We start from the raw sequence: 24,122 nt of genomic DNA, 5'->3' as shown, positions 1-24,122 counted from the left end.
ATAGTTAGGGCAGGAAAATGCCAACTTTCTGAAAGTGGCATTTTCAAATGTGTAACTTAAAATACTACTTTATCATTAAAGAAGATTTTAAATTACATTTTCTCAGACACCAAACATGAAATCTTTATCAGTTCCCAATCAAAAGTTAGCACTTATTAAAATGTAATAAGGCAACCCAATGTTATCCTATGGGAGAGATAGTCCTCTCAGTAGTGGAAAAAGCTAATTTAGGAGTTTTTCAACGGCCTTCCTTAGGGGTAACGGATATGTATAAAAGGAAAGTTTAAAGCTTGGAAAGAGGTTTATTTTGCCAAGTCGAATTAGCAGTTTAAAATTGAATTCTGGTTACAATGGCACTGGGTGCACTGTATACCACTATACTAGGGACTTATAAGTAAATTAAATATGCTAATCAGGTGTAAACCAACTTTACCATGTTTTAGGGAGTGACCACACGCACCTTAGCGCTGAGTAGCAGTGGTAAAGTGCACCAAGTCCTTAGGCCAAAAAAAAAAAATCTGCAAAAATAAGAGGGGTGAAGGCAAAAGGTTTGGGAGTGACCCTGCAGAGAGCGCCAAGTACCATACACTCTGTTTGTACACGTTTTTCAACTGGGTTTTGTTCTACCAGTCTTCCTAGAGACTTATTCCAGAGATGAGTAAGACGGGAAACTGGAGAGCAGCAGCGATTTGAGAAGGCAATGATCACCTGCGCCACAGTCTGGAAGTTTGTTCCAGCATGTCTGCTTTCCCAGCCCCATGGTTACCAGCCAAAAGGGAGGCAACCAATGCCAAGTTATTTATTTATTCAGTTTTTATTAATATATTTAAATTATATGTCTGAATTTTTATCTGTGTATGTATAAATTTGGCAGTGGATCCTTCTTTGCATCCCCATGTAGTTTTTCAATGGGCGTCCCAAATGCTGGCGAAACTTGGCATGCAGAGCATCTGCGTCACACCAACAGTACTGATTAGATAATGCAATGTCATCTTTAAGTTACGCTTTAAGCATCTGCCATTCATAGTGGATGCTTTACTTCATTAGTCAGATGGTGTTGATTACGAAACAGCAACGTGGAACTCTGTCTGTATGCCATGCTTACCTTGCCGGACAACTAATCCTTCATTCCATCAGACAGATCGCAACCAAAGCCACGACTCACCATCCAGCATCACACAAACCACTGTGCTGGAAAAGGCTGTTTCTGCAGGGTCACCCCCAAACATTTTGCCTTCTTCTGCATGTTTCTCTAACTCATTTTTGCTGACTTTTAGGATTCTGGGCACTTTACCACTGCTGACTAGTGCTAAAGTGTAGGGTGCTCTGTACTCTAAACATGGTAACACTGGATTCTCCACAGCTGTCATATTTAATTTACTTGTGAGGCCCTAGTAAAGTGCACTATATTTGCCCAGGGCCTGGATATTAAATCCTACTAGTGGGCCTGCAGCACTGATTGCGCCACCCATTACAGTAGCCTTTCAAACATGTCTCAGGCCTGCCTTTGCAGAGGCTTGTGCAGTTTTAAACTGGCATTTCGATCTGGCAAGTGTACCTACTCGCCAAGCCCAAACCTTCATTTTTTTTTATTACATGGTAGTCATCCCTAACAGTAGGCCCTAATTAGCCCCCAGGGCAGGGTGCAGTGAAAAACTGTTACATTTTTCACTACAGCAAGACCTTTTTCTCCTATAGGCTAACACTGGAATTACCTCAAAACATCTTTTAAGTGTAATTTCCAAATGGGAAAAGATAGAAATATGGAGTTTGGTGTCCCAGAACTCACAATTTAAATTCACTTATGGTGAAATCGAATTTGTCTGAAAAAGTCACTTTTAGAAAGCTGACATTTTCTTACTTTAACCATTCTGTGCCTCTGTCTGTCTCTGAATACATGTCTGGGGGAGATGACAGCTGGGCTTTGTGCATTTCCTCTAAACAAACACACAATGGGAGCTCAGGTGCAAATTAATGGGCTTTAATGGCCCATTAAGTGGCGCGATGGAGGGTGAGGGGGTGGAGTTTATCACTGAATAGTGCTGTGCTTCTCCCCACACAAAGGGCTGTATAACCCCCTGTAGAGCGTCTGGAGCCAGGCAGGGTAGGTCAGGGAACTTTTGGACTTCAATAGAATGCCCAGAGGTTTCTCCCACCTTCCAGATCAAGGGTACCCCAAACCCCACCATATCAGTTCTCTACTGGAACCAAGGAGACACTGCCTGGAAGAAGGACTGCTCTGATGCCAGGAGGGACTGCCACTCTGCAATTGCAATGCTGTGTTATCCTATTGCTGCTGTGTGATGTGCAGTAGGAGGGACTGTCACCTTTCTGTTTGCTTTGCTGTGCTGATCTGTTGCTTCCGTCCTGCAGTGAGAAGGGCTGGACTTGCTCTCTACATCCTTGAATTCAAGAATCTCCAAGGGCATGCTGGTTTTCCCCTATACTCTGCAAACTCAAGGAAATCAAAGACTGCTTACAACTCTCCTGGTGCTGCTGGACTCTGCCCCTGTGAGGTCTACTCTTGCCTGAACTGCCCCCTTCCAGTACTGGGCCTCATAAGTGGGTTTGCAGCTACAAACTTCAAAATGCGACACATCGCCCCGAGTAATGTAGAAAAATCAACACATCTCCGTGGGGGCATGTCATAAGGATCCTCTGTTGAACCCCAAAATCAGAGTGTGATTACCCCTGTTGTGTGTAAAAAGGTGGGTGAGCAGAGAGAATGGGAGGAGGGTGTGCTCTGAGGCTGGGGAGAAGGTAAGGAGGGGATAAATGGCTGTGGAAGTAGGCTGGTTGCCTTGCTATGCTGCTTCCTCGGCTTGGGTGGTGGTGGAGCTACTAGAGCCTACTTGAAGAGGAGCTGTCTCTTGGATGTGTGTGCGGAGGATGCCGGGGCTAGACAAGAAGCCATTCCGTGTAGGGGTGGATCATAATGTGCCACTGGCAGGCATCAAGCTTCTGGAGGGCAGGTTCCACAGAACCGATGGAAGATGTCAGTTTTGACGCTGAGGGCTCTGGTGCTGGCTTATGGGTCTTCGCCACGGAGCAGGCTTTTGGAGTTGAAGGTTTTGCGATGAAAAGCATTTTGTGCAGAGGTGGAAGCGGTCGGCGCTGAGTACATCTGCTTCAGAATTTTCTTCAGCTCCGAGCAGTGGGCTAGGCGTGGGGTTCAAAGCGAAAGTTCAGTGCCGACCATGGCCCAAAGGCAGTGGTGGCCCAGAAGCAAGTCTCTGAGCTTCAAACGTGACTGTCTGGCCTGAGAGGGGGTGTCGAAGAATGACTGTACTCACAACCAGTAGAGTACATGGAAGGTCTTCAATCTCCAAGTTGGAACTAGAACTTGCTTCTGAGGAGAAGGCATCCTCCTCGGCTGCCGACTGCTCCAGCTGATGTTCCCCCTAGGGTCCTCTGTGCTGACGAGGTCTGAGATGTCATGTCCACCTCTGTGCATCATTTACAATTGCCAAGCCTGACGGTCTCAAAGAGTGTTCTTCGACCAGAAGGAGCAACAGGTGTTGCAGGAGGCCTCGACATGCTCGTGCGACAGAAAGAGGTTGCAGACCTGATGTAGACTGGCCCAGGGGTATTTCATCCGCCACCAAGAACAGTATCAAAAAGGCATCCATTTCATCACAGGCGAGGTTTGAGCGAAACAGACGTGGGTGAGGGCGGAAGGCCCAATGCTCAGCTACATGGATCAAAATGATGTGAAAAGGGAATCCGCAATAGCAAAACAATACAGACGAAGGGGAGCGGAACCAAAAAAGACCGAACAGAACACCATCAGAGCATCATCCCAGAGCTTGGTAACACACATCCGAATCCGACGGCAGAAAGAAAACAATCCAACAGTAGAGCCTTATGACCAGGTACATTACCAGCAAGAGTCACACTACCTCGTGACTTGAGGAAAATTCTTAGAAGAAAAACAATTTGCACACATCCGGACATAACACTAGATGCCAGGAGTATTCACAGCATGTGTACCTACCGCTACAAATGCATCGAACAACATGTTGCATTAGAGAGAGACAGTTACAGTGATCCAAAACATTGGAAACAAGCTTATCATTCTAACCAATATTTTGACAAGATAATGATGGCACGCAGTTTAAAGGGAATCATCTAAAGTGTTTTTTTTTTTAATTGGTTAAATTCAACAAGAAACCATGGTGGGTGAACTACTGGAGGAGCATGAATGTTACCGTTTAAGATAGGGATACGTTTAGAAGTTGTGGGTTATAAAGAAAATGGGGCACGTTCATAAAACTTCATCGCCGTGGGGATGTTGAAACAGAATTAAATATAATATCTGCTTAATGTAGAACAAGCCTTTTATATCAGTTACTGTCAAATTCAATCTTAATTTCTTTTTGCTTTTACTAGAAAAAGTGTTCGTGTACATCCGAGAAGTAAAATAGCCCTGCATGCACTTAAGTTAAGCGCTTTATAGGAGGTGGAATGATACACCAAACAGCCAACTGGATGATGCAGGAGTGTCACACTCCCAGGGCAGAGCCAAAGCCCAATCTATGTACATGTGAAAGAATTGATATCAAGAGGTAAAGAACACCAGTACTGTCAGCCAGATCTAATGATACCAACCTTTCTAATGGATAACTGAGCTGTCAAGTGACAACTAAAAACATTCCCTCTTAAATCTTGCCTAAAAAAAGCACTCAGCTCCTTCCAGTAAGGGCGCGCGGGGAGCCCTGGGAGCAGACACGTCAGAAAAACAAGCCCGGACAGTACATTTATGCCAGATTCCGCTCCGCTTGCGCATGGAGGGACGATGAAGACATTGTGCCCTCCGAGGCGCGAGAGCTTTCCTTTGAAGGACAAAACCACCCTGGCTCCACAAAGGGGGCCCTCTGGGAGCCCGTCACAGGGACTGCCGGGCCCAGGGCGCCCATTTTCTAGCACACAAAGACCTCCACAGATGAAAACCCCGAGCCCGGCTTCTGGTTACAGTGAGTCACTGGCCTCAGTAATACAGCCGCCCCGTCCATTGTCGACTTTACAATCTGCATCTGGAGCGGCTGGGGGCTGTCACGGGGAGAACCCTACAACAAAATCACACCATGTCAGTGAGAGAGATTGCACCACCCCACAACAGGCCGCTTCGAAGCAGCTGAAAGGCCAATCCGGTCATGTTAGGACCCTACAGCCGTTCATGTAGTGGACAAACATCTACTGACCTACGAGGCTACTCACCGCGGCCCCCACTCTTCATCCCTGCAAACTTATATGGAATATTTTAGAACCAAACGAATGCGAGGCAATGCTGTGGGGACGTCGATTGAGGGCATTTATAATGTCAGAAAAAACTTTTCCTTAAAAAAAAAAAAATCATGCTAAGTTTGAACAGTACGTTATGCTTTGTGTGAAAACTCCCCTTGCCGCTGTGCTGCCCCAGAGGTTCTTGTGGCACCTTCACTACTGTTTCTCAGACGAGGACTCCCGCACATTGCGTCCTTCCGCCTCACCTCAACCACCGAGTAACCACGTTTTTTTGTCAGAAATGAACGCACTTCTTAAATTTAAAAAACAGTGTGTGTCGACTTACAGGCCAGGGACGTACTTTATCATTTTTATGCAACGGAATTTTAAGGTTTTCTCGTCCAAAAAGTTAAAATGACGCCATAACGACTGGCAGGCCAGTGCCCAACCTGGACCGGGCGTTAGAGGCACACGGTCTCCATGCCAGGAAAGGGTCACACAGTGTGTGCGTCACTGCTCCAGGAATAAGAAAGGGGCTTCCGAGGGGGTCACAGTATGACAAGAGGAAGTGACGGGTTGTCAGATTTCCACAGCTTCCACTGCTAAAGCCAGGTGCCCCAGGGCACTATATACAACTCACAAAGACACCCAGGCAGCTGAAATGCGGATAAAAGCAGCAGGAGTACAATTTCAGGAGGTTTCGGAGCACAAATAAAGAGCGAGCAGATGTGGTGGGACAGAAGGGGGGAAATCTTTAGTAGAGGATCCAGTTTCAAAATAACCTGTGCCTTTGGTTCAGGAGGGTGATTTGGGAGCTGTTAGAAAGATCAGGTCCGCAGACACCTGTCACAGGCTCAGCTTTCTGAACTCCTGGAAATGTTTCTAAAGAGCAAGGGCCGCCCTGCAGCAGTTGCAATGAGTGTGACAGGATGCGGCAGGATGGCAATCATTTGTTTGGAACAGGAATTCTAATATCCATGCATCATCTCCGCCGGAAATACACCAAATGGTTATGCAACACATGAAGATTGTGTATACACACACACACACGCACACGCACGCAGCATCGATGCCCATTACTAGTAATCCTGCCCTGGACAAGAACACATTTAGAGAAATATCAGCAACACCTATAACCGTTGCTGGATAGGTGCTCCAATCCCTACTGTTCATAAAATAGAGCTCTCCAAATGGACCCAGTCCAATGGCAATTTTTCAAGAATCAGGCCGCATCTTCACAGCCTCTATCAGTGATTTCGTCACTTCTTCCTTTGCAATTGGTATTGTTCCCTTAGAGTAAAAGGGACATTATCATTTTTGAGTAAGCAGCACAGGTGAACCCAGCTGAGCTGAAAAACTGTGGCCTCACACCCTCCTGGCTCCCATTTTCAAGATTAAGAAAAAGGATCTGGTGAAGAGGCTCTCCGGGTACCTCAACTCTTCAAGATTCCTGGACTAGACCTTTGGGGGCATCTGTCCTGGTCACATCACTATGGCCTGATTTAGAGTTTGCTGGATGGGTTACTCTGTCACAAACTTGATGGATATCCCCTCCACCAACGGAAACCTTTACACTCTAAAATCACCATTATACCCAGGGATGTGGAATTCCTATCGCCCGGGACATCTTGTTTGGGGTCAAGGGCAACAAGTTTTTATGTTTACTTTGTCCTTGGGACAAGTAGGCCCAACCCTCTGCAGCACAAACCCTTTGGCTGCCTGTTGTTGAGGTAATGTGTTTCCAACAGATAATGCTGTTCGAACTTGTATTTATGGTTCATTATTTGAAAACCTTCATTATTAGGGTGAGTGCTGTAAATAAATGTTTTAAGGTCACACTTCACGACTGACGTTGGTTCCAGTACAAAAAAAAAAAAACATTATACACGTTTGAAAAGTTTAGGCTATGAGGCTAAGTATAATGCTCCCAGAATGCTCTCTGATTAGATGCAAATGAAGTGTCATTTAGTAAAATGTTTTGATGCATGCTAGTATTCCCTGAAAATATTTCTAATGAAAAATCAGTGTAACCATTTTCAACACGATTATGGGAAGCATGAAAATAAACAAACACTGACAAAGCTAACTGTTCTGACAAATTTTTATAAGTCTTTTAGTTTCATCAATGCGTGTCTTGTTTTGACATGGCTTTTGTAACACTTTATTGTTGTGGGAGCTACCAGGCCCTCAACATTGTAACAAACACTGGCAAAAAAAAACCAAAACGTTTTTGAACTCTAAAAGCACACGTGCCCACCAGTGGCATAACAAAGGCCCCGCAGCCACATTCCAGGGGGTCCCTTCAGCACAGCACCTGCCCTGAGTGAGTCTGGAGAGGGGGCTCCTCCATGTTCTTTGCAAAGGGGCACCCTCCAGTTTCGTTACGTCACTGATTGCCACTGTAGTTCCTGACACTGAACAAAACTACTTTGTGTGCCAATATGCTAATTGTGGAAGAGAAGAATGCGATCACTCACAGTAAAGCCAGCCGAAAGAGAGAGAAATAGAAGTTTAATAAAAACAAAATGTCTTTGTTAACACCAGACCTAATTAGGGACCAAGACCCACATGTAGGTAGCTTTTTGCATGTCGCAAACAGCGACTTTCGCTGTTTGCAACGTGCAAAAAGCACATTGCGATGCACAAACCCAGTTTTGCGATTCGGTAACCTGGTTACCGAATCGCAAAACGGGTTTGCGACTCGCAATTAGGAAGGGGTGTTCCCTTCCTAATTGCGTCTCGCAGTGCAATGTAGAATTGTTTTGCGAACGCGGGCGCAAACCAATCGCAGTTTGCACCCATTTCAAATGGGTGCTAACACTTTCACAAAAGGGAAGGGGTCCCCCTGGGACCCCTTCCCCATTGTGAATGTCACTGTAAACATTTTTTCAGAGCAGGCAGTGGTCCTGCGGACCACTGCCTGCTCAGAAAAAATGAAAACGAAAACGTTTCATTTTTCGTTTTTGTAATGCATCTCGTTTTCCTTAAAGGAAAATGGGCTGCATTACAAAAAAAAAAAAAAAAACTGCTTTATTGAAAAGCAGTCAGAGACATGGTGGTCTGCTGTCTCCAGCAGGCCACCATCCCTGTGAGGCCGCCATTCGCAAGGGGGTCGCAAATTGCGACCCACCTCATGATTATTCATGAGGTGTGCATTTGCGAAGCCCTTGCGAATCACAGATGGTGTCAGGGACACCATTCTACATTCGGATTTGCGACTCGCAATTTGCGGGTCGCAAATCTGAACCTACCTACATGTGGCCCCAAATTCTTAAAGAAAGTCACAAAAGTGCACCCATGGTATATGTCGTACCCCTATAAAATATTTGTGAACTGTATTTTAGCATGGGTAAATACGCATGTGTAGATTTGCTCAGGTGAAAATCTATTGTGCATTTGCAAGTTCATTTTCCCTCCAGCCACTTTCTTCCCAACCCTGGAAGAAGTTCTAATTCTGCCATTGTCAGGAGTAAATGTCCAACCTTTCTTATTATGGGAAAATATTAGAGAGAAGCTGGTGAAAATCTTTAAAACATGCAGGTTAGTAGGTTTGCAGACTCAAAGGCATTCCAGCCCTGGAACTATTGCTTACTGCTTCCTCCAGCCCCAGTATGCAGATCTGCAGAAAGGTGGAAAAATATTCTTAAAGCCTCAAAACGCATGAAAACCCAACAATGTTCTACTAGAAATGTTAGTAACAACCTATCAAATCTTCATAAGGGAATACAGATTTAGGAGATTGTATAATATCACAGAGTTCTAAAGCTTTGGTATTGGGCTATTCCTGCAAAAAACAGAAGTTTTTTAGATACAAACAGATAAGTATATCTTCATTTCAAAGCACTCATGCACTGCTCCATCACCCGAACCTAAGCTTGGAATCATATACACTTCTTTACATCATCATTCTTAACCCTCCCTAAACTCATCTAACAACTCCATTCGACAAGCAGCTCTACCCTTAAAACCCTACCTCACTACATCCCACCCCGCCCTGGTGTTACTATGATCCTCAGTGATGCATTGAAATAGAAGTCCCTGATTTTCGTTGAGGATTAAGATCCTCACTAAATTGACGATTACAACAAATGTGGAGGCACCAGCAGACACACAAAAATATAAAAATGACTATTATGCATAGACAAAGTCAAAATGAGCACACAACACATAAATGTGTTAGCTACTTCCATGAAAGCCATGATCATTCTTCCAGCACAGTTACGCCTTTAATCTTTTCAATGAACAATCAATGGAATAAACTGGGAGCAGGGGCTATCTCCTATTCCCTTCTTGCACTTCACTTCCCTGAACCCATGCAGAGCACTTAACTATTTTTCTAAATCATTATTAGGCACTTGCCTATGAAACGGCTTATTTTCCTATAAAAATGTGCTTTTTAAAAATTTCTGGATCTACGTATACTCCAGTCCTCCAAAAGCCAGCTGGACGAAGCTCGTCTTATGGTACAATGCAACGAGAAATATAATTTTTAATCTATGATGTAAAAATGCTCTGTACTGCCCAGTAGCCCACATCATTCTTTTGTCTGAATAAAACCGCACTCACCGAAAAAGGTTTTCAGCTCCGGCCCTCATCCTCATCTCCTTGTTGATCTGCTGGTTGATGCGAGCCCGGCGGTGCTGTAGCTTGCTTCGCTGTGTCTGTGCCAGGGGGTCACAGCCCTGAGATATTAAAACATTATTATAAATGACTATTGGACACCAGAATTACAATATACATTAGGGGATTAGAAATAATTAATTACAGCAAACCACAGCACATAACATCACACAGGCCTAGAAGAAGACAAGCTTTGTGGGGTATGCAGTGTCCTGCTTCAAGTTCTAAGTCAAGATCGCTTAGCTAAGTGGTTAGACTGAGTGAACGAGTCAATGGTGGCAAGCTAGTTCTCAATAGTGTGCATTAATGTCTTTAACACTATGTGTTGCTACTTTGCTTGCAAGATGAACAAGAAGTCCAGGGCTGCAGGATCACTAGAGCATTTTATGGCTTTCCCATTCTGAGCAAAACCTAGATATAAAACATTGTGCAGTTTGAATTATATTTGGTTGCGGCGTAAAGACCACATAATACTCCCCTTGCAGAAATACTGTCTGTATTAAAGGGGCATATTTTCATCACCCCCTAAGCATAGATGCTATGAGTGGGGAGTTACTGTTGCATCACCACCAGCACGGAAGATAAGTGTTGAGGCATGCTTCTTGCATGAATGCTGTGCGAGCAGGTACTGGCTTCATCTCATGCCACATGGATGTGGAGTATGGGGAGAAAAAGCCTCATACCCGCCCGCCCTCCCAGCATAGAAATTTTGTAAATGTGAATGGATTCATTCCTGTATCAGGAACTCATATTCTACTTCAATTACAGCCTGGCACTGACCTCACCCAGTTACTATAGCACAAACTAATAAAAACGATAATTAATTCACAGTGATAAATCTGGGCTGGTCCAGATAAAAGCCTATTCAAATGATTGCTGGCTGAACAGTACGTGATACCAAGTGTTCAACTAGCCCTGTACTTAGTTAACCTTTGCTGCACAGGATTGTTAATAATTTGTGCTAATTTTCTGTTAATTTCTATATTTTTGATAGAAAGACGTTGTGCATATCCATAAACTTGTGAGTTTGTTTTGGAGATAAACATATTTTACAATGGTGATTGCCCATTATAACCGAACACCCCGTTTCCCAACAATTACCTTACAATCATGACTGCAGACAATCCACTATACTGGGAACCAGGAGCAGAGAATTTTCACACACAGTCCTGTTTTGCAATTTCTATGGCAGAGTGATATGTGGTATTTCCATAGAGGGAACCTAGCCAAAAGGCGGCAGAGTACTGTTGAGGGTCTAAGGTAAGTATCCAATCCAGGAGTGATAGGAGAGATCAGGGTTAAGTGAGCAAAAGTGAACTGTAACTGCACTGTGATGTAGTATACTTTATAAAGAGATGAGTCTTTAACTCCTTCCAAACTAGAGAAGCTTTGTGCCAGTTCTGATGGATACGGGGATGTTATTCCAGATCCTGGGTGCATAAATGAAAATGATCATTGATTCACCCAAGAGAATACAATTGTACCATGGGGAAGCCAGGGCTGAACCCAAATTAAAAGTAGAGCACTTAGCCACTAAGATTAAAAGTATTATTACACTTAGCCACTACATCTCATCTCTTGCCTCTCCTATTATGCCGCATGTCAACCTTTCTGCTCTTCATGAGTCCTTTCTTCCCTGCTTTTAGTTTACCCTTTCCTTCCCCGCTTCCTTCATTTCTTTGCTCTACTCCAGGTCCACCTCCACTACCACCTCTTCCTGGTGCCTCCTCCCCATGAATTATTTTATTTCCTTTCTCCGAATCCTCCTGCCCATCTACTCTCTTCACCTAGATTAGTTTCCCCCAATCCTGTCTGCCTTCACTTTGTCATCTCCCTCTTTAGGTCTGGCTTAACACTGCAGCTGTCCCGAGACCTACTGTTGCCAAACCTTTAGAGTGCATAGAGTGCATGTGCAGGGCTTTGGTTTGGCCTACGGGATTATTTCTCTCGCACTTCATGGTACTTGCTGTTTGGAGTATCATTCTGCCCAATTTGGAGTGACTGCATTGGAATGGAAACTATTTTACATGAGAAATTATACTCGATCATCACACAATTACTTACATCATACATTAATTACATAGCAACCTTTTTTTGAGGACTTCGGAATGATTCACCTCAATTACAACTGCTGTTAATTTCCATGCTTCCTTTTCAGTATCATGGAGTCCAGACAATAGCAGAGGTACAATCAATGCCTCTGTGCATTATATCTGAATACCCAGTCTTTTGTAAACTCACCCTGATATTCTTACGAAAAAGGAAGCACATCATGCATGGGGATCTCTGTTTTGTCTGAGTTTAGCTTGAGGAAGTTGGTCCTCATCCAGGTGGCGATGTCATAGTGTTCTGCAAGTTGGTTTGATCGGTGGCGGTGCCGTCTGAGAGGGAGAGGACGAGATGGGTGTCTGAGTAGGAGATGATGTTGCGTCCGTGGGCACGTGCAATGTCTGCCAGTGGAGTCATGTAGATATTGAAGAGGGTGAGGCTGAGGATGGAGCCCTGGGGGACAGGGAGACGTAGGAAAGGAGGAGGATCCTCTGTATTCGGCCAGAGAGGAACAAGGTGATCCAGTTGAGTGCGTTGTTTTGGATGCCAATGCTGTGGAGTCTGGTGATGAGAGTGTGGTGTGAGATGGTGTCGAAGGCTGCTGATGAGTCAAGGAAGATGAGGGCCGCTGTTGGCCCTAGGTCGATGAGGCGTCTCATGACGTCGGTAGCTGCGATCAAGGTGGTTTTGGTGCTGTGATTCAACCAGAATCCGGATTGGGATGGGTTGAGCAGGTTGTTCTGTTCAAGGCAGTCCGTGAACTGGCAGTCAATGACCTTTTCCAAGACTTTGGCGGGGAATAGGAGCAAGGTGGGGTGGTGGTTTTGAGCTCACTGGGGTTGGCTGAGGTTTCTTTAGGAGAGGATTGACCTCCACATGCTTCCAGGAGCTGGGGACAGTGGCGGTGGTGATGGAGGTGTTGAGGTGTTCTGTGAGAGAAGCTTTGAATCTTTCTCATCCTACGCTGTAGAAGTGGTTCAGGCAGGGGTCTGCGGGGATTCAAATTGGATGGATGCCATGATGGAGATGGTGTCTTCAGGTAGTTAGCTGCTTCCATTCGGTGATCCTATGGGGGTGGGATGGGGTCCGCGGTAGATGGTGAAGTGGACAATTTTGTGGTTGGTCCATGTTACCTCGTAGGAGTGGGAGAACTTGGCTGTGTCGCTGGAGGAGAAAATGGGGTTTAGTGTGTGTTCTGCGCTGTGTGTGGGGGTGGTGACCAGATGAGAGGCCGATGATGCTTATGTTTTTAAGGAGTGAGGCGAAGTTGATGATGTCCAGGTCTTCTAGGAAGAAGCAACACAAAAGGATGATGGACGGAGTGCTGAACAATGCAAACACTCACCCCCAGTCACAGATCTGGGTTTCCAGCCATATGCAAATCGGTCTTGACCCTGTTCCTCATGAGAACAGTCCAGCCCGAACTGCCAAGCCAGGTCCTCACTGGACTGGAAACAAGCATCCTGGGACCGGTTTCAGGGTATCACCCTTCTTCAGCCAGGCTAGCTTGAATCCAGTGGCACAGTGAGCAAGGGACCCACGACTGGGCATACCCTTCACACTTAGGGCAACTTTAACAACACAAAAGGATGATGGATGGAGTGTTGAACAATGCAAACACTCACCCCCAGTCACAGATCTGGGTTTAATCCATCGTTCTTTTGCTCACCATGCCACCCCAGTTTGGACCCAGCCAAATGCAAATCAGTCTTGACCCTGTTCCTCATGGGAACAGTTCAGCTCGAACTGCCAAGCCAGGTCTTCACTGGACAGGAAACAAGCATCCTGGGACCGGTTTCAGGGTTTCACCCTTCATCAACCAGGCTAGCTTGAATCCAGTGGCACAGTGAGCAAGGGACCCACGTCTGGGCATTCCCTTCCCACTGACAAATCCTCACACGTGCAACAACCAGATTGCTGCAGCAGCAGCCTCCTCACACTGGGGGTCCACTCGGTAGAGCTCCCTACCGGACCTCACTCCACAGAGATCCCTAATGGACCTCGCCCCCTCCAAAACTCTTCTTTTCCTCAGGGCACACTGCTCTTGGCAAGGAGACAGGAGTTGGTGCTCCATAGCAGGTGGTCTTGGTTTCCCTGGGTGATGTCCCATCACACAGCAAGAAGATTAGCAGGCCTTGGGCCCCAGTTCTGGCCACGGGCAGAAATGTTGCTGAGCTTCCCCACACATCGTACCCGCCTGGCTGCTTTGCAAATTACCCATTTGGGGGTCTCCACCTTCACTTCTTGATACCATTTCCAAACACCAAAAGTGATATAGAGTGTGGGTCGTAGAAGATTTGTGTTGCAGTTCTGCTTCTTTTGAAGTACACACTCCCTCTTCTCCCTCTTCCTCTTTAAAGGCTGTCACAGCAGGAGGGACAGTCGTAGAACACAGGTCATGGGCATAACTAGAGTTCACGCCTGTCAGTAACAGTGATATGTGCATCAAAAGGTTAATCCTGGCCCCACTCTTTATGATTCCCTTACCAATGCTATCTCCTTCCTGAGATGTGTCCAGGCTCTTTTCTTTAGATCTATCGCTTAATCAAAGAGCACCTTTGGAAGCGCACAGGGGCAGGGTGGGGTGGGGTGGCTTTTTCTCCCTTCTCCAGTGTGTCCCACACAGATCACAGGAATGCATCAATACACAAATTTGTCTGGGGGAATTTCTCTACTTCCTCATGTCTTTACCATGCAGACATGGACCTCCCAAAATGGAACCCAGGGTCCCTCATGTAATATATCTTTACAGCCACATTTGCAGTACTGTCACCTCCATATATTGTGCCATCACCATCACATACATTCAGCACACACATTCCCTCTATGTGCACCGTTCACTACTACAGCCTTTGGGCATTGTGCCACTTTCAGACACACATACAGCCAGCACATATTCACCATGCACGCCTGCACAAAAAGACACCTCATTTACTGTACTACTTGCAGGTACACATACACCCAAGTACATCCACTCACCGTGCATGCACTGCACAGCACTGCTCTACCCCTGTACTGTACCCTTCACAGGCACACATACAACTAGTGCAGAATCACCACTCCTGTACTGCACAGCACATCATATCAAACTGATAACGGCCACGGGTGAGTTAAGCACACAGCAGCAGACTTTTTTAAAAGGTGAGTGTGCTTGTAGGCCTCACTTCAACGGGTTACAAAGGACCTGTTCACTGCTACTAATCACTACACGGGATGCTGCCACCACCGCACTTGTGCTGCTTAAGTCCTGGTGAGTAGCCTTCCACAACTATGAGGTTGACTGTTCGGGCACCCATGGAGGTCCAGCAAGCCTGCCATCCGTGAGACAGGCCTATGTGTCTAATGGCACACATGCATGATCCGTGTTTGTCTACGACAACAACAAAATCAGCGTTCAGGAGTAAAATGTTTTATATATTTTTTTCTGTTTTGGGGTTGTGTAGGCCAGTTGGATTTTGCGTGGAGGATTTAGGCGCCGAAGGTCAAGGAGAGGCTCATTGTCTGGGACAAATGCCAGCCATACTTTTCTGATCCGAGATTGGTGAAGGGGCGAGAGCTGCGCGGTTTCAATGGGCTCTCCTGCAAGTAAACACAAATGGGCTCTTCGAAGTACTGCAGAGTAGCAAAGGACAATCACTACTGGGGTGCAGTGTGCCCCTCAGGCTCCCGGTGCTACTGCGCCTGCTCCATTAATTTGAGCCCCCGATACTTAAGGATTATCCTAAAACAGTTCTTCGGTTTCCGTTCGTGATCACTCAAAGACAAATGTAACCCCTGAAACACGTTTGAAGTCATTCCATTTGCTGTCGCGGATGTGCACGTTGTTTGTTATCTACTTTAACCACTGCTTTAAATGGGCCAGTACTGAGTACCGGCACTTTTTTCTTCTGAGAGGGGGAGTACCGGCACTTCGCAAGAAAAACGTAATACTTTTAATAGGAGAGCACCGGCACTTCCCAGAAGGAAGCAGGCGCTCTGGCGCAGAGTACCTGCAGTTTAATTTTTCCTTTTCAAGCACTGGCCTTAACATAAAACATACAGATGTTTTCAGCATGGCGCTGGTCAGCTGGGGAGAATAGGCGCTTTCACTCAGTCTGAGGGTCACCCCGTTCCTAGCAAGGACGGCCCTTCCAGGGAGGCGCGTTTCAGAGCAAGGCTGGCGGCGCAGGGTTACACCATCCCTGGATACGCCCTTCAGAGAGTACCACTGCGTGCCGGGCCCGGGAACAAAAGCCTCACCCCTGGTGCGCGTGCAGCGCCTCTTTCCGCACAGTGTTACGAAACCACCGGAGAAGCGCTTCATCATGCACTGAACACAAAGCGCTGCCCTATAAATAGCCCGGATTTGTAAAACTTGTTCAAACTTTCGATTTCGCCCTGTGTGACCCATGAGGCGCCTTGACCATGGAGGGGGTGGATTCATCGGCTAGAATTTCCCAGGCCCTCGGTGACTCATCTGTAAAGTCATCCAAGCGCTTTCTCACGCAGGAAAGTTCTATGTGCCACCTTAGCTAAACCAGGGGGCTTGGAGGGCGGTAAACGTGCTGTTAAAACTAAAGAAACACAATGGAAGCTGCTGCACTAAAGGCGGCGGATTTTTTCTTTCCGGGAATCCTTTGGTGTTCTTTACTTCACATAATGCTGATCTCATCGTGATGGGATAACGAGCTTTGTTTTTCTAATTACAAACCCTTGCCTCGTCCTCTCCCCTCCCAGCCGAGCTTCCCTGAAGTTCCTCAGAGTCACCCGAGGGCCCGGTCACACTCACCCGCCCTGCAGCTCAACCGCCCAGATGTGCGTCACCCGAATCCACTTATATCCTTTGCACCGAAGAATATTCAGTGCAAATGGAAATCATTCTGGAACCTCTCGTACCACACTTGGTGGGCGTGGGTATGCTTTACAAGAAGCGCGGGAAACACACACTCGAATCACAAACAAAATTACCAGTCCTCTCAGAATTTATGGAACAAACTATATATATATATATATATATATATATATATATATATATATATATATATAAAAACTCGAGTTCCCACCGAACCCCCTGGAGGAGGCTATCAACTTCATCTTCCCCTTCAGGCATTCCATGACTAACACTTTCTGCAACGCACCTGATGACATCTATCCCGCCCGTCCCTCTCCCTCTTCCACGTGTCCCTTCATCTTTCCTTCTGGGGCTTCTGTGCGCATTTCCACCTTCCTCTGCTCCCGCTTATGGGGTAAACCTGTTCCACCGCCGATCACATATACATGACTATGCCCCACATCCAACTGTTTATATTACCTACAATTGCCGCATATATTTCCTATAATAATAATAATGACTGGGCGTACACATACAACACTATATACTAATTAATATGTGTGTTTAATACCCCTATACTTCTATCCCCCTGTTTGCATTTTTTTCCTGCACCTTATAAAAACTAATAACATACTTTGGGGAAAAAAGTATTTCTTGCACTTTGAGGGCAATCAAGTGTTGAGACAAAACTCTCTCAGTCCAGTTCTGTATCGCTAGCATTCACGAGCAATGGGCATTCCAGAACATTTCTTTGTGTTTTTTTAGTGAGTTTATATAACGAAAACTCGACCGAAGGCGCTGAAGTGCTTTTTATGAGCACCAGTTACATTACAAATGGTCACTTTTTTTTTTTTAGGACACAGGGTATTGGGTGATTTGCACTCAATCAGAGGATGTTGAGCCCAAGCCAGACTAGAACCTGATTCTCCACCTCCCAAGTCACTAGCTCTGGCTGTTATACCACATCCTCGTCCAATATTTAGTGAGGTCTGCTAGGGCTTTAAAATTTACTAGGACAACATTAACCGGAAATGCCCTTGAATAAGCCCGTTCAGCACAGTTGGTCAACTATAAAACACAAACAGAAGAAAGCAGGAAACAAATGCCAGCACAAAATAACCCAAAGATATATACAAACATGGTGTGCATGTAAGGATTATGTTACCCTGTAAGCATCAGTTCGGTGCATGTAGTGCTGCAGATTCACATGCTCTCCATACTCCTGCCATCTATTGTTGGGCTCGAATGATTGCAATTTTTTATTATCAAGTAAGTCTTTCAAGTCATGAGGCCTCAGGACTCCTCCACTGGTTTTGGATGCACATGAGCACCACCTCCATTGTTAGATTGTTTTCATTGGGTGAGAGTAACAATGGAATAGAGAGCAGAAGAGAATGGTGCTCATGTGTATATAGAAAACATTAAGTACAAGAAATCGAACACTCGCTTCCGGGCAGAAGGGTGGGTGCATATGAATCTACAGCATTACATGCAACGAACAAACGCATACAGGCTAAGTAACTTAATGAATTCGTAGTATGTATGGCTGTAGATACACATGCCCTGCTAATACTTTTAAGCAATACTCTCCTAAGCAGCTGCTAGCCAGTGGATGGTGCTGAGGTCTGAAACAAAGTCCTAAGGACATTTTAGTCAACTTTAGCTTGCTGCCTAGGAAGCAAATTCAAACAAAAGGGCTTTGTGAGAGTGTGCGGAGTGGAAAAATATGACAGCTTTAAAAATACCCGCTATGGGAATATTCCCTAGAAAAGCCATATTAGCACTCGGTTTCTGGGTGAAGTGAGAATCGGGGCCAGAAGGTAGGGTTGTTTTAGCTTATGCGTTTGGATGCACTTGACAATCCACGTAGCAATCCTTGTCTTAGAAGTGGCTTGACCATTGTGAGGCTGTGAAAAAGCCACAAGCAATTGTTGTATTCTGCAACATGATTTGGTTCCATTAACATAGTACATTAGAGTACTGTGAGGAAATGTGTTTTATTATATGGTGTGCTTGTGCAACCTCACAGCGTGATAAACTCACAAACCTGTTTTGGGTCCAGTCAGGCTAGTTTGTAAAACCATAGCTCAATCCTAGGCAGGTGTGGCTTTGAACAGTCAGGCTTTACCAAAGGAACTAGTACAAAGCATTTGAAAGTACCAAAACAAATGAATAAGAAATAAATGGGACACAAAAGAAATCGAACACCGATTTATTAAAAAAAAAAAAAGATTTTATTTATATGAATTCTTAGACACTAAACCAAACAAAATTCACCACTCATTTCAGGAAATATGAAGTTTTAAATGAATCATAAATTACTGCTTTTCACTCAGTGTGTAAACAAACATTGACAATTACAATGGTTAGTGTTTACTTGGGAAGTTTTTGAAAAGTTTAAAAAGTTGTGTTTGCCTACCCAGGCCGGCTCTAGGCAGCCAACTCTGGCAGGTAACAAGTCAAGAGAGACAGTAAGTCTTAGCAGGACAGTTACCTTACAGTCAAAGCAGTCTCCAGTCAAGGTCCAAACTCTGTGCAAACCACCATAGACATCAATGGGCTGGTCCTTATGTGAGGTAATCAGGATGCTGACTCAGTGAAATGGAGACTTCCTGGGGCCACCCCTCACTCCAGGAACACAGTTTGGCGACTTTGGCCACAGCGGTCATCGCTTCTCAAAGTTAAGATGAAGTTCAGCCAAAAATAAGACGACACTAGGCTTCAGTCACAGCAAAACCAGTTCACTAGAGGTGTGACTACCCGAGGGCTACACACCAATGGGAAAACTAGTCTGACCACTGTCCCCCCCCCCCCTCGCTGTCCCCAATGCTCACCTGTCTATCCAAACAAAAGAGCAGCCCCTCACATGTGTCCATCATTTGCCTTTCAGAGGTGACTTTCCTTTTAAAGATCGTCTTATGGGCTCACAACCTGCGTGGCTTCCTGCTAGGCAGAGGTAACACCACTTCAAATGGCAGGCCTCTATTGTGTCCTTTCCTGGGAGTCGTTCAGATCTCTATCCAGGAGGGCAGAAGGCTGTCTTGTGGCCAGCATCTCCAAGAAGGCACTGGCAAATTTGGGCAACAGAATGGCAACTGTCTAAAGTTGACTTTTATTCAAAAGATACATTAAATTCTATTTGGGCATCAAGTCAGGTTCAATGCAACAACTCTTGATACATTGAAGTACCAAATTTAGTAGTCCCATTCAGGAGTTAGCACAGGTGAGCTATCAGCATGCAACAATGTACTCACCAATGGGACTACTAGTCTTTCCACAGCAAAAGCAAAAATTTGGGGTTTTAACTCTTAGGACATATAAAACTACATGTCCTACTTTTTACTATACACCGTGACATAGGGCTCGACAAGCCTACACTAGAAGGCAAGTCTGGTCTGTGTCATGGTTTAGTGGCGAAGTCGGATTAGCAGTTTAGAACTGCTTTACTGGTAGGTAATGGCAGACAGAGACATGTTTTACTTTGGCACACTGAGGGTGGCACAAAAAGTGCTGCAATGCATAAGTGACACTAACTTACAGGCTGTGGGTACACCAGTACCATATACTAGGAATTTGACAAGTTAACTTATGCCAATTAAGTATAAGCCAATTAAACATACACTTTTAAGGTGCAGTGCACTGGCTCTAAGGTCTGATTAGCAGGTGAATATGCAAAAAGAGGCATTTCTTTACAAGCATGCTTAAGACCAACTGTGTGAAGAACCCTTTCAGCTACTGCATCTGGGTGTGGAAAGAACACTGGGAGTTCAAGGGACTGGTTACGGTGGAATGGGAGGACCACCTTGGGCAACAATTAAAGATTGGTTCTAAGGAGTACGTTTTCCTGATGTACCTGGAAGAGAGGTTCCTTGTAGTGTGAGTGCTTGCACTTGAGAGACATTATGGCATCCAGAAAGGCAACCTTCCAAGAGAGTAACAGTAAAGTGCATAAACACAGTGCCTTGGTGGGGGGAGGAGGCATAAATCTGGTGAGGACAACACTAAGATTCCAGACTAGAGAAGAATGACACACTTGGGGGCCTCCAAAAAAGCTTTAATTACAGGAATTTTGAAAAGGGAAGAGAGTTCCCTGTTTTGAATATATGTAGCAATGGCAGCTAAATATAGCCAGAATGACGTGTAGGCTAATCCCGATTTTTGATAAGTATAGGAGGTAGCAAATAAAGTCTGACATATTAGGCATAAAAGGGTTTAGGCCCTTTGGGAGTACAGTGGTGGACAAAACGCTTCCACTTAGCAACATAGGAGGTACATTGAGAGGACCTCTGGGCTTTAAGTATGTCCATGAACTATTGTGGTCGTTAAGGTAACAAAACTTTAGGCCTTCAGGAGACAAATCACCAGGATGAGCTGTCTGAGGCCCTGGTGTCGATTTGCTGTGGTTTTGTGTGAGAAGTTCTGGCATGTTGTAGAATATCTTGAGGGGAACAATGGGCATGTTTAGAAGGGTTGAGAACCATGGCTATCTGGCCCACGTAGGATCCACCAGGTTAAGATTGAGAGATGTGTGCTTGATCTTCCTGCCCATTTAAGTAATCAGTGGGAGAGGAGGAAAAGCGACTGCAAAGATCCCTACCAATTTATTCACAGAGCATTGTGCCTATGGAGACTGAGGGTGTGGTAACCAGGCAGCAAAGTTTGGGCATTTTGGGTTTCTGTGACTGTCAAAAAGGTCTATGCCTAGAGTGCCCATCTTTGGAAGTAAGGTTATAGGTCTTGGGGGTGGGGTTCCCACTTCTGCACTTGTTGCTGCATCCTGCTGAGCATGTCTGCGAAGACGTTGCCCACTTCCGGAAGATACTCTGACAGAAATTAAATTGGGGAAGGCTTTGTCCACTACAGAGATGAGTAATGACTCAAGGAAGGGCTCAATCTGAAATGGCCCCAAGTGAGACTTGGTGGCTCTGAAGCTGAACCCTAGGTTGTGCAGCAGGGAGATTGAAGTCTGGATGTAGGCTAAGCACTCTGCTTGAGATCTTCATTAGCCAATCGTTGAGGTAGGGGAAGACGTCAGTTTTTCCCCTTCTAAAGTGAGCCGCTCCTGCCACTGGACACGTGGTTAAAGACCCAAGGGCTATGGTGATGCTAAAGGGTAGTACAATTGACTGGTAGTATGTACGTGGTAACTATAAGTGGCCCACACCCTCTGCGGTCTCTATATCCTTTTTGATTTTCTTAAGTATGTAGTGACCCTGCAGTCAAAGAAGTGTTCCCTATCGAAAGGTAGGTTGACTAGGTGCTGTGCACTTCTGACTTGAATCCAGACACTCTGAGCCAGAAGTAGCACCAGAGAGCATCAGATGTATGGACCGAACTGGCACAGTATCAGTCGCATCTACAGCACATCTAATGGACGCATTAGAAATGGTTTTACTGTCCTCTACAAGCTCTTCCCTCTGCTTGCGATACTTATCTGGGAGGTGCTTTAAGAACGCTCATCTCCTTCCAGTGGGCTCTATCATTGCTAGACAGAAGGCCTATGGAGCTCGCAATGAGCCAATGCCTGGCTGCACCTACAGTCCCCCTCTTCCTTGCAGAATCTTTCCACTTGCTGTCCTTATCAGAAGGCAGTGCATCCCTCGAGACCTGAGCTGCTGCCCTCTTCCTGACTGTAGTGACTACAAAGAAGTCAGAAGAACATGACCCCTGATATAGAGTCACCAGTTTCTATTTGTTTCTTGATGCATGGGGTGACCATGCGATGTTTAACTGGGTCCATTAATATTTCATAGGCAGACTTAATCATGCCCTTAAGCATGGGGAGGTATGGAACAGATCACTCTGTCTTCGAGAGCATCTCCACCAAAAAGTAATTCACTTTAGGAGCAGTGTACATCTCCACAGTATTTTAGATAGCTGTGCATTGGATAATACTGTGGTAAGCCGTGGTGTCATCCGGCATAGTGGCCCTGACCGGGACATGCTCTAAGTCTGGGTCTGTCTGGCGTTCTATAATCTAATCCTCCTAGGGATCTTTAGAGGTCCCAGAATACACTGGGGCAAAGTTCTCAGTGGGGAATAGGGGCAAAGACTGCCAACATCGGAGTAAGACTCCGGAGTTCCCTAAGGGGAAGGGAGTGGAGGAGGGGCAATGGTGGAGGTAATAGTGGAGGAGGTGGATGAGGAATCTTTTCCTTAGGCCTTTTGGAAGCCAAGAAGGGCACAGGAGTGTCTGGAGGCGGGTATTTCTTCAAAGGCAAACTTGCTTTTTAAGAGTAAAGTCTTTTCAGAGGCTGAGATCTTTCCACTATGTGGGTGGATTCCTCAATCTCGACAGCAGAGGTCTTGGAGCAGTGGTTTCTTCGAAGCCGACAACAGTTTCAGTTTTGAAGGTGGTGATGCCTTTGATAGCTCGGCGTCGACCAAAGTCCTTTGGCTTGAGGCTGGTCGAAGATCGAGACTCCTAAGTGAATCTTTTTTCAGCTCCAAACATCCAGCTGTGAGTCAACCAGTGCTCGGAGGAGGTGGCGCACCCACGGGTGGCAGCATCTTCAGCACAGGGCCCAAAGCCAGTCTGCCAAAGGGGAAGTGATCAGCTTCGGAATACAGCAGTTTTTGGGTGTCAACTGTACTCATGGGGGGTATGGTCCTCAAGACTGAGCAGAGCTGGCTGGAGGGAACATCCATGGGTGCTTGGTCTTCCTCTACGAGCACCTCCTCACCTGACTCCGGGATGTCAGAGTTGATTAACATGGGGCTGGGGAGGTGTGCTGGAAGGTTAGGGGACTCAACAAGTGAGTCTTCTCCTCTTTGGCACAGAGGGGACCTGCCTCACCAAAGATGTCTGGTGTTTCTGAGGAGGATTGTGCGAATGCTGCTGTGAGCCCAACGTCTGTCTCGGTGCTGGCATAGTCTTTTCGTACAGCGGAACTCCAAGGAACCATGGCAGAGGGTCTCATGTTCTGGCGAGAGGGAAAGAATGCAGTCAATGTATAAAATGACCCAGGGGTATTTAAAGTGATACTCGGTTCATCCCTTGAAAGGTATTGTTCCATTACCCAGGATACGTCTTCATTATCAGAAGGATAGGTCAGAACACACAGTAGACCAAAGGTCATGAAACAGCTGAAAAAAGAGAAGGAAAAAAAAAACAGACCGGGGGAATGGAATCGGCAGCGGAAGAAGTCTTCTTGCGGCAAGTGGGAAGAGAATGGAAACTACGCCATGACGAGAACCATCAAACTCGTCAAGATTGGCATCATGCTCAATCATGCCTTAACGTGATAGTCGAGAAAAACAATCAGTCTGTGGCCATGCGCATCCAAGACCAGTGGAAGTCACCAAGACCTTATGACTTCAAAGACTTGATCAAAGACAAACAAGTTTAAATCATCCAAGCCCAACACTGCGTGGCAGGAGTATGCAGAGTATGTGTACCTACAGCCAAACATACTAAGAA

The 24,122-nt window shown here is 45.7% G+C and overlaps 1 protein-coding gene across 3 annotated transcripts in view; it reads right to left on the bottom strand.

Annotated features, from left to right (window-relative positions):
* The window catches only part of RHPN1 (rhophilin Rho GTPase binding protein 1), a 208,822-nt gene that overhangs the window by 165,336 nt on the left and 19,364 nt on the right, over nucleotides 1-24,122 (bottom strand). For all 3 annotated transcript variants that reach the window (XM_069220879.1, XM_069220878.1, XM_069220877.1), the window contains exon 2: nucleotides 9,790-9,905. In XM_069220879.1, coding sequence (XP_069076980.1) covers nucleotides 9,790-9,905 — 116 coding nt within the window. The remainder of the gene's footprint in view (nucleotides 1-9,789; nucleotides 9,906-24,122) is intronic.

This window comes from Pleurodeles waltl, chromosome 2_2, assembly GCF_031143425.1.
Source record: "Pleurodeles waltl isolate 20211129_DDA chromosome 2_2, aPleWal1.hap1.20221129, whole genome shotgun sequence".
Taxonomy (NCBI): Eukaryota; Metazoa; Chordata; class Amphibia; order Caudata; family Salamandridae; genus Pleurodeles; species Pleurodeles waltl.
This window is presented reverse-complemented; position numbering and strand designations above follow the sequence as displayed.